Below are 26,849 nucleotides of genomic sequence, written 5' to 3' on the forward strand. Positions count from 1 at the left end.
GAAACAGCAACAATAAAACATCAATCTATTGATTGAGGAGAACTACAGGTTATCAATTAACAAGTACTGGGACCGCGAGATCCGTTCAGTTAATTCCTGCCCTAGTATGTTCCCTAAAATCAACAAGATATTCAGAAAAAAAAGAACGGTAATGACCTTCCGTGTCTGAAACTTCAAAGAACAGAGACAGAAGGAAAAAGTGGTGGGGGTGGGAGCTGCTTTCCAGCAAGTGTACAAGTTGAACGTTAGCATTCGCCCCAACCACGACCTGGAAAACAGAGTCCTACTTAATCACTTTCACCTTCGAAGTGATAGAACACAATGCGGATCTGGGAACCACAGTTTCACGTGGTTCAAGACGGTTCCTTGGCAAATGTCATAATCACTGAGGAAACGGTACCAAGTCTCTTGTTTGTGACGAATGTTGCATTTTAGCTCATCTTTAATTCAATAAAAACAAAAAGTCAGCAGGTGTCCATGGTACATCCAACGTTGTTTACCGTTTGAGGCAATTGACATTTATACCGCACTCTTCAATAATGCATATTACTGAGGCTTAAGCGGCTTCGTTCCACTTGCGGTAGATGCGTTCTGATACAGGGTAGATTGGCAGTTCCGCTAATCTACCACGTCAGACGACGAACCGTGGATAGGCGACTCCTGTTCAATCGGGACGTCATGGCACAAGGCAGAGCAGAGCTCCTTCGGTTCAGTAGGGCTGAGTCCGGACGGGACTGAACTGATAGGGGAACCAATTTTGGTGGCTTCAATCGGCACTTGATCGTGGGTAGTCGGGATGGGGTTCAAAGCCTTGGCCGGCTTACATACTTGTTTTATGGTTTTGTTTTAAGTGAATAAGTACGAAGCAACAGTTATATTTGTATTAGTAAACAGCTGTGTAGGACATTTAGAATAAGGGCACCATCTAGTGGTTAAGAGGAGAACTCCCTCGTTTTGAGAGATACACTAAGTCAAAAAAGTCTCCATACTGCAGCCTAAATTTAGTGTTTTTTGAAAAAAATACTAGAAATAAATGTAAAAACCAAAGTGGTAATATTGAAAAATATTTAGTTTTCACCTTCAACTTTTTACCAAATTTAAAAAAATTGGGATTGTGATTTTCAAAATTCTTGTCTTTAATTTATTGTTTAGTAAATACTTATCTCAGAATCAACAAAAAAAAGCTGCAGTATGGAGACTTTCTGGACTATGTGTATAAATAGGTGCTCGGAAGTTAACTGGGCCAATATTGATTGTGAAATATTATAAAGTAAAGATACTGTGTTTGAAAAGTAATAATAAAAAGTGTTAAATAAATAAGTTTGTGAGCGATTTGAATAAGGGGAAGTCTCAACTTTCCATTACCGCAGCACGAATTTCGACCAGCGGTTTTTTTATTTGTTAGATATGTGCAAATAAATAATAACTAACAATTTTAGAGCGAGGAAACATTTATTTCTATTTTTAATTAATTTTTAAAGATCACTTTTTTACATACAAAAATGGTTGATTTTGACATTCTTGTTTTTTTTTTGGTGATTTCTTTTATTTTAGTGCTCAAATGAAAAAGTACTTTGCATATACCCAAACTCGCACCCACCCCAAATCCTCTAGTGATCCCAAGCAGCTGTTAGTACGCCATGATATCAACTAAAAAATACTTGTTTAAGGGCCAAAAAATGCAATACAAAAAAAGTAAGGTTAAGTCCCAAAAAGAATATATTTTTTTCTATGACTTAAAGTTGTTTCTTCGCCTTAATTTTTAAACATGTTCTATTGAGACCCCTACCTAACTGTAAGAAAAAAGCAGACGGAAATTCGTGCTACGGTAATGGAAAGTCGCCCCAAAGTGAATTTGTCTTCTATTTACAAAGTGTGAATAAGTTTTAATTGACAGACCAAGTCTAATATTTAAATAGTACTAATAGATTTTACATAAACAGATATCGTTTTCCAAAACGTATATTTCCAAGATTTCAGAAATGTCAGAACAAAATTTGTGTGATTCGATTACTCAACAATTCTTTATCGCAAAACAGAAAAAGGAAGTTTATTTATTATATAATAATATCCTTTAACTCTCTCAAACAGTCCACGATTGTCGATCACCTCTGAATGAGATGAAGGAACAGTTTAACATTCACCTTATTTGGGTGACGGGCCTCACAGACATTCCGGGAAATTGTAAAGGCGATGAGCTCGCCAAAAACGGAACACTTCTGCCTCATGTTAGACAAAACTATAACATAGGAACACCACTTGCTACATGCAAATATCTTCTCAAGCAATATGCTCTAGAAACAACAAGTGCTAGATGGTCACAAAGTACCACCTACCTAGCAACCAAGCAAATGTGGCCAAGTATTGACTTAAAACGGTCAAAAAGCTTGATATTACTGAGCAGACAAAGTATAAGCTCTACAATTGGAGTAATAACGGGACACTGCCTCATAGGAAGACATGCTCTGAGGCTAGGGGTCTACACAAATGACTTCTGTAGAAGCTGCATGGACGAGGAGGAAGAGGAAACTGTCCAACACCTTCTATGTACATGTCCAGCACTCTCCATTAGGAGGAATAACTTCCTCGGTAATCCCTTCTTCGATAACACCAGTGAACTGGCAACGATTGACACAAAACGTCTCTCTAACTTTATTTAAAGTACAAAATGGTTTGTTTAAATTCATTACTCTCCCATGAGTAATCTCATTAGTGGTATCACAATGGACCCTTGAGGTCTACGTGCGTCAATGACATCTGGACAGCCATTCTAACCTAACTTAACTAATATCCTGTAAATTCTTTTTTTCTCAGAAAACAATGTTACCCTTAAAATGCTATTGAAAGATGTCACGGACACATTTGTTTTAAAGCTTAAATATTGCAGTGGTAATTTAAGGTATTCTAAATTCGCGTAGTACGTTCAAAGAACGAATCTCTGTACATGACAGTACAGAAATTGGGATCGAGGGTATACTGATGGACATTGCTGAATAGCCAGATGAAAGATGATTCCACCTCAAAATGAAGAGTTCATTGCACTCCTTTTTCAAACTTGAAAAATGTGTCCCTAAAAATTAATCCGTTTTGAAAAAAATGTCTTTTTTACAGTTTGCCCACAAACAAACCAGTTAAGGGTAATTTGCTTATCTCTTTTCTAAGTTTATAATGTTCCTTTATTATTATATTTAATTTCCTTAATTTTAATAATTATGTACAAACATTTTTTTAAAATCTGTTTCTAGCATTCTTTCGCTAACTTACACACATCACATAGATTCAGTGTAGAGTGTTCTATTTCTGCTATTAATACAATATCCTTCTTCGCATGCATATCCGTTAAGTCAAAACTATATCATTAAAAAATTTCGCAAATAATATATGATTTTTGCAAAATTTGTGCCCACGAAAACAGATTTTGCATTCGAATAAAAAAAAGGGTTTACGATAGGCTATAGAAATCCACATTTCAATTGGTTTCAAAAACTTTTCAAAATCAGGCAATTCATCAGTAGTACGAGAAGATATTTCAATGTAAAATCGATTTATTTCGAGTTAAAGAGAAATGAAGAAACTATCTTATAGACTTAGTTCACCCAATTTTTGTGATTTGGATAAGTCTTTTTGCATCTTTATGTTTTAAAAATACTTACATTATGTTGCTCTGATTTATTAAATTAAAATGAATGAAGAACAATCAGAACCAAAAATTTGTTGCCTTATGAGTTTTTTTTATAGTCAACATACCCATTCAAAGCTGTCGGTCTTTGGACCTGTAGTAATTTTAAACATCATGTTGGTATCTATTAAAAAGCATTTTAGTTATATTGCAAATAGCTTAAAGCATTTTCAATCAATTTTATGGGTTATTAGTAAGTAATTTTCAATATAATGAAAAATCGTTTTCAAAAAAATTAAATTTTTCCTGTGAAAATATTTTTCTTATAAATATATAATACATACATATATACAATGTTACTTAATATATGTCAAGCTTTTACTTTCATTAAATGAAATAAAAAAAAATACGTTTTGAATTTGCTGATCTATATAGTCTTGGAAAGATATAAAATAACAACACACGAGTTTAAATACGAAGTGTATTCTATATAATTTTTTTTTAAAGAAAATAACTTAATAAAAGACCATAGCTACTAGACTACATATTTTATAGATAACCGTTAGCCTGGATGTCTTTCAGGGCTTATTTTCTTTATATTTCCTCAGTCTGGATATAGAAAATGCATTTAAGTTAAGGACTTAGCTCTTACAAATATAAATATTGATGAATTTTTAGTGTTTACTTGTTGTATTTTTGTAAATTAACCTTCCGTTTTCTATATAGATAAGCAAAAAACGTCTTATAATAAAGTCTACATAACTAAACACTCGTCTAGAAGAATATTCAAAATTTGTGTGACTGCCATTTTATTTTATATTCGTATAATTTAAACTGAACCTGGGCTGATCACCGTAGATTTTTCTAATATATTGTTACGAGCTAAAACATGGCCTTGCTGTAAGCTTAATGATGAATGGGCAGCTGCTGTTTGAATGATTCGCTCCCCGTTTGCACTCTCCTGGAGAAGTCTCTCTTGAATAACGTGTTGATCCTGCAATGCACGTTCCTGAAATGCACTCTCTTGCAGTAGTCGTTCTTGATTAGCCCTTTCTTGTATGGCACGTTGTTGTTCTTGAACTGCTCTTTCATGAATCACCCTGGCATCTTGAATTAAGCGTTCGCTTATATTCATGCTTCTTACTTCATTGAGGCCTGAAAAAATATAATGGAACCATACAAGAGGTATGTTTTATTATTTTGTACTTATTTGACTGCGATTAGCTTCCTGATGATTCATTGATATTGCATGGTTACTTTCCGATGGAGATAACTGAGAGACTGCTGGTGATCTATTCATCACCAAGTTCGGGACGTACCTTAAATTTGGAAAAAAATTTGTATTAATTGCAAAAAAAAACTTGAATGGCTTTCTTTCTAAGAAAGAATATATATGTATGCACGTTTAAGTACGCAGATCACTCTAAATTTCTTCTTTCATACAAAAAATGAAGCAATCTTAAATTCAGCTAAGCAATTAAGAGGTGAATCGCGACCAAGTTCTAATTTAATAGAAACAAAATTGTGTTGTCTCTTTTTGTTTAAATGCTAAGGCAAAAGGAAATACTAAGTTCTTTGAAAGGAGTTAATTAATTGTTGTGTTGCAGTTTTATAAGCCCTTCACCTGGAAAGATTTTATGTCGGAACTTAAGATCATGCAAATTTTAGCTAAAATGATGAGCGATCTGCGAACTAGCTTATATATAAGGACAATGAAAGCACCTCCTGCTTTATAAAAAAGGATATTTAATTGAATTAAGAAAATAAAAACACCTGAGGCACACAAGTTTTAAGGGCCTCCATTAAATAAAACTATCTAAAAATTGCTTAAGAAATAAAAAATAACCTTAAATCACAAACTTGGGAGCTGTTTGTTTCGAAAACATCCACACGGTCGGGTGTGTTAGCATTACCAATATCTTCTCCAGTTGCCACGCTATTTATAGTTGCTATACTGTTTGCAGTTGTACGTTCTTGACGATGTACTCGATTATGATGTCTGTATATAAAAAAAATAATAATCAACAACACATTTTATAAAAGAAAACAACGTTCGATACTTAAGGGGCCTATGCAGACGGAATGCAAACATTAATGTTCAGTCTTTTTATTTTACTTCAATTTTGTGCGGCTTAATATGCCTTGTCTGCACAGGCCCATAAGATTAAAGCTCGATTTATAATAACGATAGTTTTTTAAAAAGCCAGAATGGAGCTTTAATCTTCCTTTGAACATATTATAAACAAACCTTATAAGGTAACTATCACGAATAAATGCTCGCCCACAAACATTGCATTCGAAATTTTGACCTGCCGAATGTGTACGAATATGAACAGCGAACTGCGATTTACTAGTAAAGGTCATCGAACAACGATCACAGCTCAAAGGTTTTTCTGAGACATGCGACCAACTAAAATAAAAACGAAATCAAATTACTATTGTTTGTCGAATACTTGTTGGCTTGAGACTAATTTTATGATCTTAGACAAAATTAACAACGTAATGAAAAAAATGTAATTCGAATTTATGGCTAAATCTACAATACTAATTTTTTTTTTAAATACATGTTGTTAACTTTTAACCAGGTACCATTTGATGCAATTTCTTTCAAAATATGTAATGATGTAATAATTTTAAACATTATAATTGTATTAGCACAATACTCGTAATATTTATGATTTTATTATGTTTTTTTGTTGTCATGATCTTAGGTTAATTTTGAATTACTTAACCAAAATCATTTATTTAAGGTGTCGATCAATCCTAGAGCAACACCTGCTATAACCAAGACAGTAGCCAGTTAAATTTTGAAATTTAGTTAGTTCTGCGGAAAACATTCCAACTGCTCATGATAGTGTACCAGAAATAGCAAAATGATAACAGACTGATATGTGGTCAGAAATTAAGGACCAAATGTTGTTCCAACATGATTATGTCTCTTGGCCTACACCCAACGAAACAATGGGCAGGTTCAGGGACTTGAAAATAAGGCAATTTAGGCGACTTTATTGGAAAGTTGACTGCGAAGTTAGCCAAGAAAAATTTCCCTACCTACTAAGTCAAGTCAACTTATCTCAAAATGACAATTGATCATGTTTTTTCACTTAACTTAAAGTTAAACTTTATTACTCTACGATTTATTTATTGTTAGCAAAATTGCATGTAATATGTGCTGTACAAAGAACAAGTAAAGGTATGAGTTTAAAATGTATGACACTTGAAAAACTAACTAGTTGACTTGGTCAAAATTAAGGTTAAAGGAATGCAGTTCACTGCAAATGAAGTCCCGTGTATTGTCTGAACCTAACTAATGGATCTCACTCTCCCTCTCTCTTACACGAGAAGAGTTCAATTACTATGTTATCTTATGCCGTGACGATGACAAAGGGTCCCCACGATCACGGGTCTTAAAACTTTTGGATTAATTTTATTGGGTATATTTTAAAGATAAAGTTTGCGTCAGATAGCACCGAAAAATTCAATTAAAATATAGACCATCGGATAGAGGTATGCCACCGGAGTAGACATTTTATTTCCCGCATAATTGTTATAATAATAAAATAAGATACATCTGTACAAATTGTTTAGTTTATTTACAATAATTGATTGAATTAATGTCGTGGATTATTTATGGACCATCCTTTATTTTAAATAACCATTAAAGAAGCCATGTGTACCGGCAGAAAGGAGGTTAGGACGGAATTAACTTCTTTTAAAAAAATCTGACTTTTAAACAAAATTATTATTATTGTATTTTTTTGTTTACCTTCCTTGATATAAATAAATTATGTATTAATTCAAATGAAACGATTTACATCTTCACAAAAAACATACTCATTTTGTATGTCCTACTTACCGATGTGCAGTAACATAACTTTTAACAGCAAACGTCTTGTTGCAAATATCACATGCATACGGCCTTTCACCTTAAAAGAGAATTACAAAAATATGTTACTCGGGTATTGTACAATTTAAATGTACTTCAAATTTTTTGTAAACTATAAAATGGGTTGGGTATATCCATCATAATCGAACTCATCATGTCCCAACTCATCGCAACACGGGGTAGATAACTCATCACAAATCATGTTTCAACATTTACAATAAACAATCAAAGATTAGTCGTTCGATGTGATGAGTTATCCCATGTGATGAGTTGGGATAAGCCTTTGACAAATATTTCAAAAACACTCAATATATATCGAAATTTATGTTGAATTTGAAATTGAATTGATTTTAAGCACCTTTACTGTTAACAACAGTTTTAATTCTTAATACAAATAATAAAAAGAGGAACCCAATAATTAATTTAAAAACATTACAAAAGATTGAATTAAGATCAAAATTAAGCAAATTAGAATTATCTGAATCTGTTTAAAACGATGAGTTCGAACTCAACTTATTTCAAAGCCTAATTGGTTCACACCATACAATATACAAAAGTTGTAGTAAATTATAAATGGTTCTTTAGGACATGAAAATAATAAAATTGTTGTATGTGCAACAAATCGGCTAGGTTCCCAAAACCCAGTGAAAATAAATCGAAATTGAAAATAAAGTAATCAAGTTCTATCATTTGAACACATTTGGAAATCACTTTTAGTGAAAGTAAAGGACCAACTATAATAGGCATAAGCTAGCATATGCGCGCATAAGTAAACGTGCGAATACAAAGAATCTCAATACGAATGAACATTATGGAGTCTAGAGCTCAGTTTCGTTAACTTAAGCAAGAGCGATCAAAGTCGCTCGCCGCATAAGTAAAATGTACAGAACATCCTCAAATACAACTTCAGCTAACATTATGTATCTTTTTGTATACCAACAAATACAAAAAGCTGAAATCAATCACGTTTCTTGAAACCATGTTCAGCTGTTCTGTCAGATACCTACATACTCTAGAAATTCTTGGACACCTTTTTATTCCTTTCTTGACATCTCGGCTCTTTTTGATCAGCTGTTATTTGACACGTAAAACATTAACAAAAAGGTATCCGGATACCCCATCTGTTTGAGATTGAACGCAGCCATTGTTCTGGTGGAAATGACAGCTAGCTGCAGATCTGCGTTCATCCGTTTCCAAATATCAGTTGCGAAAGACTCGTATCGAAATCTAGTTTTTACAAGAACATTGTTTTAATCAAAATGTTATGGAGAAGACAATATTGTTGTGCTGAAAAGCAAATACAAAGTAGAAGCTGCAACTTCTCATAAAGGGACTTGAAAATAGGGCAAGTTTCTGGTATCTGATTGGCTAGCAGCCAAAAAATGTCCTTTCAATTAAGGCAACTTTATTGGAAAGTTGACTGGAAATTTAGTCACGAAAAATCTCAATAACTATCAAATCAAGTCCATTAATCATGTTTTTTTATTCAACTGAAAGCTTTACTTTATTACTCTATAATTTATTTATTTTATGCACAATTCCATTTGATGTTTTGTGAAAAAGTGTTCCTTGTCAAATTGGAAAAGAATAAGATATTTTTTTTACAATACAAAATACAAGTTATGATGGACTCGTCGCTTGCCTAAGAAGTGTTTTGTGGACAATAATTGTTTTTCCCACGACAATCTGAAGGTAGAGTTTTGTGAAGAAAAGGTAATTAGTTGTCTTGTTAATTTTGTACTCTAGAATTACTTATTATTTTCTGAATCTTCAAATTGTTGAAGCGTATATTCTTTTATTTGAATATATAGAAACTTTTACAAGGTTCTGCGCCAAGCCAGATAGAAAGAAAGTCTGCGAAAGAAGCATGAAATAATCTGTAACGAGCTTTTAAGGATTCACGACTGACGCACAGAGTTGGATTGCGGACTTTAGTCTCTTATTAAATATAAAACAACTTTTAACATGTTTGGTCGCAATTTAAGTTCAAAGAATGCAGTTGGCTGCAAATGAAGTCCCTTTTGTTGTCTGAATTTGCCCAATTTCAGAAGTCCTATTCATAGCTTAATTCTTTTGAATTTTATTTCGAGTGAAAGTGAAATGTTGTTATAAATTGAGCATTTGTTTCCAGATTTAAAAGATATTTTTAGTATTTAAATAATAATAATAGGAAACAATAAGTTGTAGAATTGTTTTAGTAAAAAAATACTTTATTTAACCCAGATATTTTCTCTTAGTTCATTTCTAATTTTTCAATGTTGTTGATGTCACATTTAAAAAAAAAATCGTTTCACTAAAAGCGTACATTTATTTTGCATTCCCACCTGTCAGTTTTAATTTTAATGATGAGCTCTAACCTCAAATGTTTACTTCCAATCAAGAAATATTTATTCAATGACAGAAATTTTCAATGAAAGCTCCATAAACAAATTGTCAAAAAATTAAAATCATGTGTTTCAATGAAAAAGACAAATGATAACTATAGCTGGCCCCTTTATCACATTAAAACTCCATATTAAGATCCAAATTTTTCGTATGTTTCATTATCTAACACCAATTTGTTAATGTTGTTGTATTTTTAATTTATTTATTTTTAAGACTTATTATTACGCGGGTCCTTAGTTAGTTTTGATATACACTTAGTCCAAAAAGTCTCCGAAAAGCATCCTAAATTTAGTGTTTTATGGAAAAAAGTACTAGAAATAAATGTAAAAACCAAAGTGGTAACATTGAAAAAGATTTAGTTCCCACCTTCACCTTTTTACCGAATTTAGAAAAATTGTGATTGTGATTTTCAAAATTCTTGTTTTTAATATATGGTTATAGTAAATACTTATCTCAGAATCAACAAAAAGAGAGCTGCTGTACGAAGACTTTTTGGACTATGTGTAGGTTATAAATGAAAAACTTTAGTTTGATTGAAACTTTATTAGCATATAAGAACATCAGTTGCATTGTTCTTAAAATGAAAAGTTTACCAAATTTTAAGGAGCCAAAAATATGAGTCGAAACAACTAACAAACAAGTTTCCGCAAAAAGTGAAGAGTTCAGGTGGAATGGGCTATGTGATAACTGATTTTCACATATTTTATGTGACTAACACCAAGCTTTGAAATGTTCAATAATATATCGAAATTTAAATTACCAAATTGCCTACCATGTGGTGATATCCTTACTTTTTCTTATCACTTTTCTTTATAAAGCAAAAAAATTGTAAATTTAAGGTCAGGTAAGCATTTTTAAATTTGTTGTTCTCATTTTGATACTTTTTGAACACTGCCATGAATTTCTGATACATTTTTGGAAAATTCATTTCAACATTAGATGGGCGCTTTTATATATACGTTTCAGGGTTTTGACAAACCAGAATGACAGTTCTGTCAGTTCAGACCACAGCCTGAACTATCAAACAAACAGAGCGCGCTCTGATGGCAGAATAAAATAACTGAGTAGTAGGAGCTGAATGCTGATGCTGAACACAAACATCAGAATCTTCAAAAAATAATGGAATGCTTGTTCCATTATAAATTATTTTTTCCATTTTAATTTAAGTTTTAAATTGGTATTCTTCTTTTTGTAGCAGAAAATAATAAGTAAATTGACACCTGTCAAAAACAGCTGTGTTTAATAATTCTGAGCGCACTTTGTTCAGAGCATGTTAATAATAAAATATAACAAGGCATGTTTGAAGATTCCAGGATTTTTTTTTCCTTTAAATAAAAATTAAAGTTTTATACGGGAGTTATAATTGTATTTGGACACTTCAAATTAGTTGAACCTTTCATCAGCCTTAATAGACGATAAATTAATCGTTTGAATACTTACAAGAACTTGATTGTGCAACCATAAGGCTGGAATTACATATGCTATACTGGTGCCAACCGATAATCAGAATCCTTTGTTTGTGGCACTTAGTCTTTGGTTCAATTATATTAATAAATTTTCAACCGTCATTCACTGGGATTGGAACCCTGACGATGCACTACGCATCATGCCATAGTAGATTATTGATTGAGCTCCTCTCAATGCAAGTTTTTAAATTTTTCGATTGCAAAAACACACTATCATTTTAATTAGCTAGCACAACTTTCATTGTTGTAAATTCGGGATATTTCTATATTTTTCTCTTTTTTAAAAATTGATGTATGTAAGTCAATATTTGTTTATTAACCAAGCCAATATTTCGTTGCAACGGACAGGGAGAGAGGTTTTTATCGAAATTTATTCATTTCATTAATATAAAAACGTAAATTAATTTTAATACACATATGGCAATAACGGTCTTGTTTTCCATTTATACTGCATACTTCTTCATCAAACTCCACCCAGCAGCACAAAATCAATAGCTTCATCTTCCTTTGTGTCCTTGCTATGCAAGTAACTGTTCTCTAATTCACCTACTTCTCTCATTTTAATAAGGAAATTGGTCTTTTTTTCCCATGTACTCTCAAAGATTTGTTTATACTGTATTCTCGTGCTACTCTTGTCGACGTATCTTTCTTCCGGTGTAAACTCGTTAAGTCAAAAATTTCTTAACCAGGTATTGCGTCCGTAATCTTCTCGTTATAGTTTTATAGGCTTATATCGTATCCGTTTGGGAGATCTTAAGTTTATAGAATTTATTCTGTTAATATTAACAAAATCGTTAAGAAAAGAAATGTTGCTTTGTTTTGATGCCCAAAGTTGGCATCAAATCAATTGTACAGCTCTTTGATATTTTGTTCTGCTTAAAATGTAAAACATCACCACATGTAAATAAAGGACAATGTATACTTAGTAATCCCAGAGCCGACAGCAAGTTCTTACCCATAATCTTACTGACTTCGAAATCATTCGTCTCGCAGTTTTTGTCACCGTTGCAGGAGGTTTGAAAACATTATTGAAACTTCATTATACCAGTTTAACCTCACTATGCCTGGAAACATCTCTCTCGGAAAAAACATAACAATGAACTAAGTTTGAAAATATTAAAGTGTTCTTAGTGACACAATTTAAATTAAATTAAAAGAAGAATGTTTGTCATAGTTGAAATAAATTTGATTCCAAGTATTTTTTAGAGAAATTGTTTTCGGAAGCATGCAACTTTTGGGGCAAAACACATTCCGAGGCAAATCTATCTCATCAAGCAATAAAACAGTAATATGGACCCAAAGCTCAAGTTCATTAATTTTATTTTGACAGCCTTTTATAAGCCTTAATTAAACAACCAAAACTAACTTTATATTTTAGTGGAATATTCCTTTAAATTTGCACCACTATTTTAACTCGTTTCAGCTATCATCAAGTGATTTATTTTTAGCTATCTCAGTTTAGATATAACACTAACAATCAATGATAACCTATCCAACACGAAATTGAACGCAGCCATCACTAAGGGACTACGTAGTCAAGTCATTCTGATTGTTTAAATAAAACTACAAAATTAGTTTAAATTTTACATCAGACGTAGTGTAAATATTTCGTCTACAAAGTCAGTGGACATTGAGTTTGACACTGACTAACTAACTCTTATTAGGTAGAGTTCGTATTTGTAATTTGATTTTTTCACGTTTATTAAAAGTGCAAGATTGCATTTACCATGTAAAATCCACATCTGGCGTTGAAGCCCAATCCTGTAGCACCCTTACATCCTTCTTTAACAAATTCACTCAGTGACGAAATTGAAGAAGGTAATCCAAAACCTGTTGTACCAAAAACAATAGATGTTCTTCAAAATCTGGTAATGCATGATCGAAAAGCATTTATTAGATATTGCTATAACAGTTATTTACACATATTAAAACACTCGTTCAAAAAATTACTAACATTGATTGGCGTTGGAAATGCTCAAGAAACTCAATTGAAGAGCCGTGTACAATATCATCACATGACTGTATGTGAATCAGCGTGAAACTAAACAGCTGTCTACTTTATAGGTGTTTCAAGAATGAACAGAATCTAACAAAGGTTCCTTGTTTCGAAACACTTCTAAACTAACCTTCGCCTACTTCCTGACACGTGATCACCATATCAATTGAGAAATGTAAAAAGATCAATTCGAAATACATTTGCTGGCTGAAAGTGTGGTAAAATTAATAAAACCAAAAAGGAAAACGATTTTCTACCCCCAATTAACATGTCTTAAACATCTCTCACGCGGTTTAAAAATTTGGTAGAAAAGCAAAATTTATTGTGAATATGCGAAAAGTAATGACATTTAAAATTCAATATTTTGTTATCATTATTATGGTATTATGCAAGTACTTAAAAAAAACATCTCTGAACAAACTGACTAAGTCGACACATCAAATTTAATTTCTCATCTAAAAAAGGACAAAACATTAAGCCAATCAAACCACAAAATGCTAATGAATTTCGTTTCGAAAAACCAAACACATAATCATCACTTGTCGGTCGACTTGAGCCAATCTCGATTAAATACAAATTAAGCTGGTAAGTTATAAATAATTTTGAAGAATAATAAATAAAGAGTTTAAAAGTTACATGAAGTGTTTTTATTGCATAAATTAGGGTATTAATACATGTTGTCTTTTTACCGATCCTTGAAAAAGTATTTATAATATTATAAAAAAAAGTATTGAATTTGATAGTTCATTTACAATTTGTTTATTTATGGGTATGAAAAAAATTAATCTTTAAATAAATACATACATTGTATTAAAAAAAAGCTTCTACCAAAAACATATGCAATACAAAATAGTGAAAATATTTGCTTTTCCTATGTTCTTAGTATTTAATTTTTGGCAAAGTTCATAAACAATGAACCAGTTATAACAATTTAAAAATTTTATTTTACAACTGACCTGTATGAATTCGTTTATGTATATTTAATGTTGATCGTTGTGAAAATCGTTTGGAGCAAATTTCACATTCAAAAGGTCTTTCTCCAGTATGAGTTCGCTGGTGAATATCAAGATAAGGCTTCCGTACGAACGCGGCCGGGCAAAGTGTGCATTGAAAAGGACGTATGCCTACTAAAATTTGAAAAAAAAATCAAAAAGTAAAACATGAATACATGATTAATTGAAACGTAGAGGAAAGTTATGCATTTCTGAATTTACATTTCAATGTGAATCTGATTTGAATTCAAATCAAGAATAATTTTTTCTTTTATAAGCAAAAGGAACTGGATGACCAAAACCAAAAAAAAACAAAAAGTCTGGGTATAGAATTATCTCATAGTAAAAAAGTAAGAAAACACTTTTCAGACAATTATTTTAAACTCAATAAGTAATTCATGATAATTAATTATTTTAATAATCATAACCTCATATGAATGGTATCAATTTGCAATACTTTTATTTTAAAATGATTCAAAATTCATAAGTTAATTTATTGGAGTTTTTGTTCGACCGACATTGGAACTCAAGATGGGAAACATTTTATTGAGCATTTTCTCTAGTACAGGATTGCACATTTTTTGCATAAAACGGCAGGGTGAAGAATAAAGTTGCTACATTAAGAAACTTAACTAACGGATTTATACATAAATAGGTCGAATATTAATATCTTATGCAGCACAGTGTACATGTGCATTACATTTATAATTTGATGCCGATTCACATCTGAATTATGGTATTTATTTTACTAAGAACAATATTATCTTTATTTTTAATCGTATCTTTTGAATAAATGAGCTCATTCATGAGGACACAAGCGTCCACAGGTTTTTTTTTCAAAACCCGCCTCTGTCTATCAACTCCTACTCTCACCTCCCCGCGGTGGGCTTCAGGTGCCTAGTACCTCAACTGGAGATTGGGTTCTAACCCCAGTGGAAAGTTCTAGGGGGCAGCAAGGGGGGGAGAGGTGTTTCCACTAAGGCATCTCTTCTTAGCCAGACGGCAGCGGACGAATTCTCAAGATGGACAATACAGTTCCAATAAGGTTAAACTACTAAGTGAACACCTTATAGGGCTTCTACGGCTTATTCATAGTCCAGGCCTATAAGGAGAGGTTTATTCGGCTCCCCGTCCTTGGAGTTATACTAAAGATCTGGCCCTTCAGGTTGGGGGTTGTGCCGTCGAAGCACCAACAAGCTTCGGATACGAACGGATTCACTGTTGACAACCCACGTAAGCGAAATAAGGACAACGAACTTCGGATCTGTACGTGGAATGTTAGGCCCCTTAACAGACCACGTGCAGCCGAACAATTAGCGGACTTCCTAAACTGCTGCCAGGCAGATATTACCGCCATCCAAGAAGTGCGAAGGCATGGACGGGGAAAATGCAAACTAAAAGACTGCGATATATACTACGGCGACTGCTACCGAGAAAAAAGACAGCGTCTATTTGGGTGTGGATTTGTTGCTGGAACTAGACTCATGCAAGAAGTCTTGAGTTTCAACAATGTGAGCGCATCCGCATCCAGGCTAAATTCGCCAACATAAGCCTAATAGGCCGCATGCCCCAACAGAGGAGAAAGATGAAGACACCAAAGACATATTCTTCGAGCTCTTGGACAAGACATATGAGCAGTGCCCTGGCTTTGACATTAAAATTGCCTTAATAGATTTTAACGCCAAGCTAGGAAGAGAAGACATCTTTGGTGGCACAATCGGAGATACAGCCTGCACGACACCACCTCCGACAACGGATTCAGGCTGATCGATTCCGCTGCGGGGCGAGACGTTCTGGTAGCTAGTATGCAGTTGACACATCTCAATATCCACAAGAGGACATGGAAATCTCCTGATCAATCAATCACGAGGTTTACACCCAAGTGGTTTGTGGTGTCTTCATGTCATTTCATGAGTGATAAAAAGGATGCAGGCACTTAATTAATTTATGTAATTGAGCAAAGCCACACATCGAGACAAAAAAAAGAGACAACTGGAATAAATGATGCTAGAGTTTGTTGAAGAATATAATAGTCATTAGTAGATCCGTGTTCTTAAGAGGCTAAATCCAATAGGTATAAATGTTATAAAGGCAAAAGAATCACATAAAATTAGAGAGATTGGAATCACATTAAACTTTGTCTTTGTAAAATTTGTCTAGTTTTCAACATATTCTGTTGTTTTGTGCATACAGTGTGAAATAAGTAACATAAACGATCTAAATTGTATTGATAAACGCCATCTATGAAAGAGTTTCGGTAACATTTTTGTCCGTCAAACTCGTCACAAAGGGTACAGTACGAGAAACGCGTGTTTGAGAAATTCAAAATTGTATTAAAAAAAATATAAAAATAAAATGTAGTGCTTGAAAAAAAAAAAAATACCAGTAAAGCAAATAATATAAATATTGTTAAGAATGTGAATTTTTTCGATTTTATGAAATTACAAGTACTTATAAGTTGAGAAAACGGTTTGGATCAAATATGGCACACCATGCAGAAATATACGTTCATTTTATACCGAGAAAACAGAATTCAGATATGGGCCCACATCGGTTTTACCGAGGTATCCTACTTCTATACAAAATTTTCCCGACGACAGCAGTGCCGAAGATTTTTACGATGATGAGCACGAGGTAAACAGATGCAAAAATATTCCGCCTCTATATATTCCACAGTCTGATGTACCCGATTGGGATTTAGAAGATAAAGTTTCTCTATTTTAGATGGTATCTCCCTCAAATAGAAGTGCGAGAGTTGAAAAAACTCAGAGGCGGGATGGGTTTTTGGAAAAAGGTGATAACGAAACCGCATTCACAGGTGATACGCAAATACAATTCTACAAGTACTAATTTACAGACGAAATGTTGAAATATATAGAACAAGAAACAATCAGATACAGCAATAGAACTTGAACAGTTTGTTGGAATATTCACACATTTCAACACCAACTCGACGCAAATACCCAAAGGACAACCAGGACATGAACCCCTTCATAAAATAAGACCATTCTTGGATCAAACAAGGCAGAGACTCCTTACTTCGGATTCCGGGTTATAAAGTTCCTACCGAAAAGGAATTGAAAAAGAAAGGAAGGAAAAGCTGGCGACACTTGACAACCTGGATATTTCTGTAGTAACATGGTTTGACAACAGAATTGTGAATCTTGCTTCGACATATTTCGGCAGCAAACCGTCTTTTGAAATCCAACGCTTCAACAAAAGAGGAAAAGGGCTACCAAACTGTATCATGTCTAAAGGCTGGTGGAGTTGATCTTTTGCTCTTCTTGGATACTATAGAATACAAATTAGATCACAAAAATGTTACCACATTATATTCTTCCACATGATCGACATAACAGCCTTGAAGGCGTGGCTGCCACTAACAGATTTCAAGTGCGCGGTAGTCAAAGATCTATGCCATGTCAGCAAACTAAGCACAACTAACAAACGTGGACGACGCTCTTTTATGTCATGGAGAATAATTTACAATTCAAGAAAATGAAGGGATCTGTTGCCATAATGCCATCGCAGGACGTTCGATTAAATCAATTAGGCCACCTTCCTGTTTTGACCACAAGACAGCGGTTTAAAGTTTCAGAATGCCATGGAAGATATTATGTGGAGTGCCGAAAATGAAAAGTAAATCTTTGGTTGAATGAGTAAAGAAACTGTTTCACAATATTCCATACTTTTTGTTACTTTTCTGCTCAATGTGCCATATATGATCCAAACCGAAAATCACAAAATAAATTCCTGAAACACGTGTTTTTTTAAATTATATTTAACGATTACATATATTTTTTCATGAAGAAAAAAAAAATCATGCAGAAAGGGGTTAAATGTCATTAAAATTATTATTTTTTAAATACTATTTTGGTTTGATTGACATCTATGTAAGTCACATTAAAAAAAAAAAAATTGAAACTCAAAATCCCTTAAAACCTACATATGTACACAAATATGTTGTAAGAATAGTTTTGAAGAAACTCAATAATATGGGCGTAACAGTTCATGAACCATACCCCTAATCTCCAGTGGTTTTGAAACTTGTGTGCCATATAATAAAGTAATGCACTAGTAATAAGCTTATATACAAATTTGTTTATTCTTCTATTTCTTTAAAATTAGTATAACACTCATTTAGTGAATTTTTTTTATAAAAACTATTTGCAGTAATCACCCTTATTACTATAGTCGTTTTATGTAAAAGACTGGAAAACGACAAGACTCTGCAATAATATTGTTTTCACTACAATGGAAAGAGGGGTGAGAAAGGTAAAAGAAAACCGAAGTTTTTATTTGATTTGATAAATGTTTAATCCTTCCCTATTCCGCGTTATTAATTTTGCTATCTTTAAATTATGGGCCTTTTAAGTCTTGTCTGGCTTCCATGACTGTACAATGATTTTAGGGTTAAGCTTTAAGTAGAATAGGCATTGTGGCACAATTTTAAGAACTTAATCTTAAGTAGTATTTAAGTAATTTAAAAAAAAAAAAAAAAAAAAAACAAAAAAATTAAAATATAATACAATTTAGATAGATCTTATAGCCGAAAGGCATTAGTATTAAGTATTATAGTTTAAGTGTCCGTTTGGGGCCAGTGAGTTAATTGTAAATTATGATTAATCAAGCTGGTTATAGCTATCATTAAAAGTTGTTTTTACAAGCGCATTCAATCACACGATTTATGCATGGATTTGTACACTGCTGTTAAAAATATATTAAATTTATTTGTATAAAACTATTCAAATGTATTTGCATTTTTATATATGGTTTTGTAAACAACTTAAAAAAATATTACGACCGTATTCTGTACTTTTGTCATGTATTCGATGGAACTTTGAGTCTGTCATACAAATATATCTGTAATGGACTTAATTTCTTTAAAAAAAAAAATTGTTTTGTTACCAACACATTTTTACTTTTTACAACATTAAAAAATACTTGATACGGAAAGGTCACAAAAAACTCAAATTTATATTGTTGTCTTAAAATAATTGCATTAACTTCTTGTTTTCCTTGCGAAATGTTACTAAACCTAATTAAATAACATAAACTTTCAATAACCAATTAGTTCACATGTCAACAGCCTTAAATAAAGTATAAATACTAAATTAATCGAAGGTTTTCACTCTACCTCATACATACAATAAATACTTTCTTCAACGTTGTGCTGTCTATTGTGTTTATCGTTCAATTAACTGAGGACTAGATCCTTCGTTAGTACCCGTGGCATGATGGTTAGTGCGTTGGACTGACATGCCAAAGGTCTTGGGTTCGATCCCTGCCAATGCCATCTAAAGTTTTTTCACGGGTATTGCCTATTGCGAGGAATTGACTAATTATCCAAGAATAATTCTTGTCATGAAAAGTGCATTCTCAAATTTGCCGTTCGGATTCGGCTTAAAGCTGTAGGTCCCCTCCATCCCCGACAACAGTATTCGCACACAGGAATGGTTGAGAGTTGTAAGTCACTAAACTGAACATGGTAGTAAACGACCTACTTACAGCATTGGAAGCAGAGGGTTTTAAGGTGATTGCCTATGCTGACGACGTTGCGATATCTGTATCTGGGAAGCACCCCCAAGTTCTCTCGGAACTCCTTCAAAATGCCCTAAACAGGCTAAGCAATGTGGATTGGACGTCAATCTACACAAAACAGAATTAATACTCTTTTCGAGAAGATATACAATTCCTCAGATTAGCCCACCCAAGATTAGAGGAATACCATTAAGCTTTTCCGACCAAGCTAAATATTTAGGCCTCATTTTAGACAAAAAACTAAATTGGAAGGCAAATATTGATGAAAGAGTAAAAAAGACTACTGTAGCGCTTTTTACTTGTAAAAAGGCCATAGGATCAAAATGGGGCTTCTCCCCAAAAATAACCCACTGGCTATACACTTCGGTAATCTGGCCGATACTCATTTATGGAGCTGTCGTATAGTGGACCGCACTGGACAAGATGGTAAATCTAAATAAGCTCATCAAAGTTCAGCGGTCAGCAGGTATGTGCATCACAGGAGCACTTCGCTCAACACCAACCGCATCACTGGAAGTGCTTTTAAACCTAACACCACTTGACATCTTCTCCAAAAAGGTGGCTGCCAACTCATGTGTAAGGCTTAGAGCCACCTCTCAATGGACCAGTAACAATACTGAACATACTACTATTCTAGACAGTTTTAGATCTATCCCAGATCGCTTAGACTATACCACCCCAAAAATGGTATTCGGTAAAAGCTTCCATGTGTCCATCCCTTCAATATCCTCCTGGGAAGAAGAGAGACCCCTGGAAGACGATGTGGTACACTTCTATACAGACGGTTCAAAGACCGATCACGGAGTTGGAAGTGGTATCTTTTCGGAACAACTGAATCTTAGTCTATCCTATAGACTTCCCAATCAATGCAGTGTATTCCAGGCCGAAGTAATGACGATTAAAAAAGCACTATCCTGGCTCAAAGAAAACGTTATATCTTGTAAGGATATACGAATCTTCTCAGACAGCCAAGCCGCTCTTAAATCTCTCGCGTCTGTCTCCACAAACTCTCAAACAGTCCACGATTGTCGATCATCTCTGAATGAGATGACGGAACAGTTTAACATTCACCTCAATTTGGGTGCCGGGCCACAGAGACATTCCGGGAAATTGCAAAGCCGATGAGCTCGCCAAAAACGGAACACTTCTGCCTCATGTTAGACAAAAACATAACATAGGAACACCACTTGCTACATGCAAATATCTTCTCAAGCAATATGCTCTAGAAACAACAAATGCTAGATGGTCACAGAGTACCACCTGATTAGCAACCAAGCAAATATGGCCAAGTATTGACTTAAAACGGTCAAAAGGCTTGATATCACTGAGCAGACAAAGTATAAGCTCTACAATTGGAGTAATAACGGGACACTGGCTCATAGGAAGACATGCTCTGAGGCTAGGGGTCTACACAAATGACTTCTGTAGAAGTTATTAAAAGTACGAAATGGTTTGTTTAAGTTCATTACTCTCCCATGAGTAACCTCATTAGTGGTATCACAATGGACTCTTAAGGTCTACGTGCGTCAATGACATCTGGACAGCCACTCCAACCTAACCTAACCTAAGTCACTAAACTGTTGCGCCACCCAATTTATATTTTATTTATAGATCCTTCGTTTACAAGAGGAACCGTGAAACATGGAAGAGGAAACATCATGGTCTAGAGATGCTTCTCTGGATAGAAGGTAGGGCCTATTATAAAAATAGATGGGTTAATGGATTGCTATGTATACAACGACGTTTTGAGAAACATCATGCTCCTCTACGCATAGGAGAATGTTCCTCTTTAATCAATTTTCCAACACAACGATTCAAAACACACCGCCAAGGGTTTTTATTGTAATTAATTTTTTAAGGATTAAAATATTTATGTTTTGTTTTTATAATTTTGATTTTCAAAGTTCAATGATTTTTGTAAACTATTAGCGAGATATCTCTATGCAATTACAAAGATTTATTTTAATAAAAAAAGTTGCTATATTTTTTTTGTACAACACTGTATACATACAATACATATTGGGATACGTACTTTCTTCAACGATGTTCCGTTGCTTAGGATTTATATTCAAATTAAATAGAAGTTTATGTTAGTTATTTACAATAAAAAGAACATATTTGTTTCCATTTAATACATTTTTAATTACACTCATCTTGCGGAAAAATGGGTTCACAGTTCTTGACAATATATAGTCAAAATCGGTTATAACGACATCGGTTATAACGAAATATCGGTTATTACAAATATATCTCGAAGTCCCGGCCGAGGTTTATACAAAATGTACTAACCAAATATCGGTTTAAACGATATCGCCTATAACGAAAAAATTTATCGCTTATAACGAACATATAAAAAAAATAAGTAGGCATTGAAAATTTCGCGCATTTAAAATGATAAATTATTTAAATTCCCTTTTTTTTGTTGTGTTTATACTCGAATTTCTGTTTCTGAGAGGAACTGGAATAGTCATACTTGGTTAAATGTGTTACGATTTTTTTCAAAATTAGTTCAAAGCGTAGAGTTTTTACGATTGAAGAAAAATCTGCAATGATTTCAAGGCTCTAAGTTGGTGATTCCAATAAAAGTTTGGCAGCAGAGTTTTCTGTGTCGGCGTCAACAATCTCTACCATTTTCAAAGACCGACAGAAAATTAAGAAGAATTTTGAAGAATCCAACTTAAAAATAAAAAAAGTTGGATGCAGTCAGCATCCCGACATAGATGAAGCTTTGCTAACATGGTTTAAAGCCCATAGAAGCTTGAATACTCCACTTAGCGGACCAATTCTACAAACTGAGGCAGAAGACCTTGCAAAAGGGTTGAGCAAAAATAGCTTCAACTGCTGTACAGCTTGGATTCAACGATTTCGACAAAGATTTAGAAAATCGGTTTTAACGAAACACCGTATATAACGAACGGATTCTCCAGTCCCATCGAGTTCGTTATAACCGATTTTGACTGTATGTGTTAAGTTAATTTTGTTTTTCCTTTTGAATATTCAACTTCCCTATTATCTTCATTAAAATTGACAGAATTCAAATAAAATACAATAGGGCAAGTAATTTTTTAAGAACGCCACACTTACAAAAATGTAGGTTTTGTAAAATATACATAGGTATTGCATCTCAACCTTACCAAGAAATGTATTGTTTGATTTTTAATTAAAAACAAAAAAAGATGGATTAATTTAGATCACCACATGTTTTTCAATACGGTCTACACAAGTATACGATATCAAATTGGATATTGAACACCTAAGAACCTTATCATTTTATAAAAATGTCACATTTGTATGTGTACCAAAAGTAATAAAAATTAAAATGAATAAAGTAAATACTTTTTAAGTATGACTTCTAGAATAGAATTTTTGGACTTTTTACAATCAGGACAAACAAATTATTTTCAATAATGTAAAGATGAATTATTTCACTATTTAAAACATATCACATTTTGTAGTCGCTCGCACTGTGTTCAAAAATCAAAAAAGGACACATTAACTAGTTTATTTTATGTCTTTTGGCATCATCTGGAATAAAACCATACTTAAACCTAACACAATGAACTACGAAGTTATGAAAATTAGCGTTACATTTTGTTTGAATTTTTACTCGGTCATCCTTGTTTCAAAAGTTGTCATATGCAAATAATAAATAAATATAGCTAAATGTTACATTTCATAAACTTATTTCAATAAAAATTGAATTATTGCAACCGATCAGAAAAGCTAAAAACATATTCGTGATATAAGCGTTTCTGTCTTCAAAAAAAAAAAAATGGAACGAAAAATGTTTAAGAAGTCAAGTCCTAGTGATTTTAATGAATAATAATAAATAAAGAGATTTGCTGTTACATGAAATGTTTTCTTTGTATAAGTATGAAATACTTAACAACATGTATTTACATATTGCAAAATATTCGAAAATGCATTCAAATTTTGTTTATGTATGAGCAGCAAATATGCATCATTTAAAAAGGTATGTATGGAGAAAAAAAATAAAGGTTTTAATTTACGCAACACGAAAATTTGAAAACGTTTGCTTTATCTTCTTTTAAGTACTTAATTTGCGAATAAGTGGAATAACCCAAAAAATGAATCAGTTATAGCAATTTAAAAATTTGATTTACAACTGACCTGTATGAATTCGTTTATGTATATTTAATGTTGATCGTTGTGAAAATCGTTTGGAGCAAATTTCACATTCAAAGGGTCTTTCTCCAGTATGAGTTCGCTGGTGAATATCAAGATAAGGCTTCCGTACGAACGCGGCCGGGCAAAGTGTGCATTGAAAAGGACGTATGCCTACTAAAATATTGAGAAAAAAAAAATCAAAAAGTAAAACATGATAAATTGAAACGTAAAGAGAAGTGAAAAGATAAATTACCTAAAAAAAATATTCTCAAATTTATTGAAGTTTAAAAAGTTCTTACCGTTGTGAACAGTTTTGTGAATATTAAGTGATGACTTCTGAGTAAAGCGTTTAAGACACACATCGCATTCAAAAGGACGTTCGCCGGTGTGTGTCCTCATATGTATATCAAGATAAGGTTTACGTGCAAATGTTGCTGGGCATTGTTCGCAGTGATAAGGTCGATCTTGAACTTAAAAAAAAATTGCAATTTATACACAAGAATAAGGAACATTCTTCTTATGAAAAAGAAGTTTATATTACTTTATACTATTTTCGGATGTAACGCATTTAGGGTATGAAATATCTTCGTACATTTACATGTTTTAGCTTTCAAAAAAGTCTAGTTTAAAAATGACTGCTTATTTGAGGAAGTATGATATGCAGAAACTTGCAATAACTTCATATAGAGCTATTAACTTGTTTTTATCCGTCGTTAGGTATAAAAAGTGGGGTTGTGTTCTAGTTAGGTCGTATTTAGAATTATTTATATGCATGTAACAGATTAAGCTAGCATAAGCAAAACTGATCACCATTGTTTTAGAACCAATGTTTTTGAATTGTTAAGTAGACCTAAAGTTTCTTTTGCTATTGCAATGCTGAAAATGTTGCACCACACTGCATAAAACAATAAATACAATTTATGCGAATAATAATAATAATGGTATTGGCACTGTGTTAAAAAATATTTATTCACTTTTAAAATATGATATATTTTTTATGTTGGAATTGAAATTGTGGTAAAATATTTTAATATAATGAATTTTATTGCAATTATAAAGCACCTGTCTCTATAAACTAAAAGATGCAACTTAACTAAGCTTTACAATTAATTTGTATACTTTTCAAGTTTTAAAAAATCAATAAAATACTTTTGCTCATCTTTAGGGGTTGTATTAATATGATTTAATTTTCTATTGAGGATTTAAAACCCTATTAAAACAGAACATATGATCATAAAAGCGAAGAAAGCGATGTTTTTTTTAATTGGTTTAAGCACACAATTAAAAAATGAAATTATTTAATACGTAATGTCAAAAACACCCGAAAATAGTCAATTGTAATAATGAACACAAAAAAACACACAAAAAGTTTTTAATTGTGAGTGAGTGAAGACTATCATTAAAAAAGAAAGTGTATTTTTATAGCATAATTAAGTAAACTGACAAGTCAGTGAAACTAACCCGAATGAGTCCGCCTATGGATATTCAAAGTAGATTTTTGTGTAAACCGTTTCAAACAAATATCACATTGAAATGGTTTTTCGCCAGTGTGTGTTCTCATGTGGATATCTAAATAGGGTTTCCGACAAAATGATGAACTGCACTGGCTGCACTGGAACGGTCTATGAATGCTCCAATAACCTAGAATAAATAGTAGTAGGTTAATATTGACAATAAAAATTGGAAGATTTTATAAAACTCAACTTTTATTTAGAGTTTTTGTTTTAAGTCTCTATAAAAGATATTTTCGAATTGGATACAGCTTGTACTAATTTTCAAAAATTGTTTTTTTAGTACTAAAAACTATTTATTCGTCATATCATTACGATGCACTAGCTTAGCTCACATCATTGTTCAAATGCTCCCTCCAATTTATTTCGTTTAGAATTCACTTGTAAAATACTTTGTATAACATAACTCGAGAGACATTTTTAAATGAGGTTTGTATTACTTTAGTTCAAACGAGTTTAATGCATACAGATGCAATTTTAAGTTTCAATAAATTGGAAATGAACAACTGATCCGATAAACAATGTGCAGTTTTATATTTTTAACGTTAATTTTATTTAAGCCTTTATACCCTATTTCTGTGCATTTAATATCTCATAGGCGAACGATCAAGTTAAAAACATGAAATATTTCATGTATCTAAAGTGTTTCAGAAATGTAAGGGCTTTAAAATAAAAATTACTTCTTTTTAAATTTAAATATACAGTTAATGATTTATAAGATCGTATTGGGATACACAAGCGCATTAAATAATTTCTCGAAAACAAAAGGAACATTTTTAAAAAGGGAAAATTAAAAAAAACGCAAATTTTCGTCTTAGAAAAATATGCTGTTTTTTCATGCAGTTCCTTATTTGAACAATTATTATTTTTAAATCGATGGTTTGCATCATTAACGCTCGAACTGTCTTTGATCAACATAATACCATTTAGCTGTATCCACACTGTGCCACCCGACATTGTTCAGTTAAATTAAGGTTTATAATAATTAATGGTTAGTTCTTGACAATATTTTCTTTATCAATCAAGCCTTGTTCGCTTTATTTATATCTCGTCACAGCTTCTGCAAAAATCATTTAAGAATACGCCTAGTCGCGTGGCGTGCTTTCCTATAAGAAAGTGTCCCGTAATAGCACCTATTATCGATCTTATATGCGACCTGCTTAGAGATAGCAAGCACCTTGAACGTTTTAAATCCAGTTTTGGCCAGATGTTTTTTGTGACCCGACACGTGGTAATGTTGTTCCACCTGGTGCCTGCCCTCCTCACAGCGTCTTGCATTAGCAACAGTTTATAAGTACTGATTGGTATGCCAGTACGTGCCAAAC

The 26,849-nt window shown here is 32.8% G+C and overlaps 1 protein-coding gene across 9 annotated transcripts in view; it reads right to left on the reverse strand.

The window, feature by feature from the left end:
* Positions 1–3,802: 3,802 nt before the first annotated feature.
* LOC129949263 (zinc finger protein ZFP2-like) overlaps positions 3,803–26,849 on the reverse strand; it is a 59,499-nt gene continuing 36,452 nt past the window's right edge. For 3 of the 9 annotated variants that reach the window (XM_056060611.1, XM_056060604.1, XM_056060606.1), the window contains 9 exons: positions 25,475–25,654; positions 24,313–24,483; positions 24,017–24,187; positions 14,309–14,479; positions 7,476–7,545; positions 5,868–6,029; positions 5,466–5,618; positions 4,826–4,938; positions 3,803–4,774 (listed from right to left, as the gene is read on the reverse strand). In XM_056060611.1, coding sequence (XP_055916586.1) covers positions 4,449–4,774; positions 4,826–4,938; positions 5,466–5,618; positions 5,868–6,029; positions 7,476–7,545; positions 14,309–14,479; positions 24,017–24,187; positions 24,313–24,483; positions 25,475–25,654 — 1,517 coding nt within the window. In that variant the 3' untranslated portion in view covers positions 3,803–4,448. The remainder of the gene's footprint in view (positions 4,775–4,825; positions 4,939–5,465; positions 5,619–5,867; positions 6,030–7,475; positions 7,546–14,308; positions 14,480–24,016; positions 24,188–24,312; positions 24,484–25,474; positions 25,655–26,849) is intronic. The other 6 variants (XM_056060608.1, XM_056060609.1, XM_056060607.1 and 3 more) reach the window with 6 other exon arrangements.

Source organism: Eupeodes corollae, chromosome 3, assembly GCF_945859685.1.
Source record: "Eupeodes corollae chromosome 3, idEupCoro1.1, whole genome shotgun sequence".
Lineage (NCBI taxonomy): Eukaryota > Metazoa > Arthropoda > Insecta > Diptera > Syrphidae > Eupeodes > Eupeodes corollae.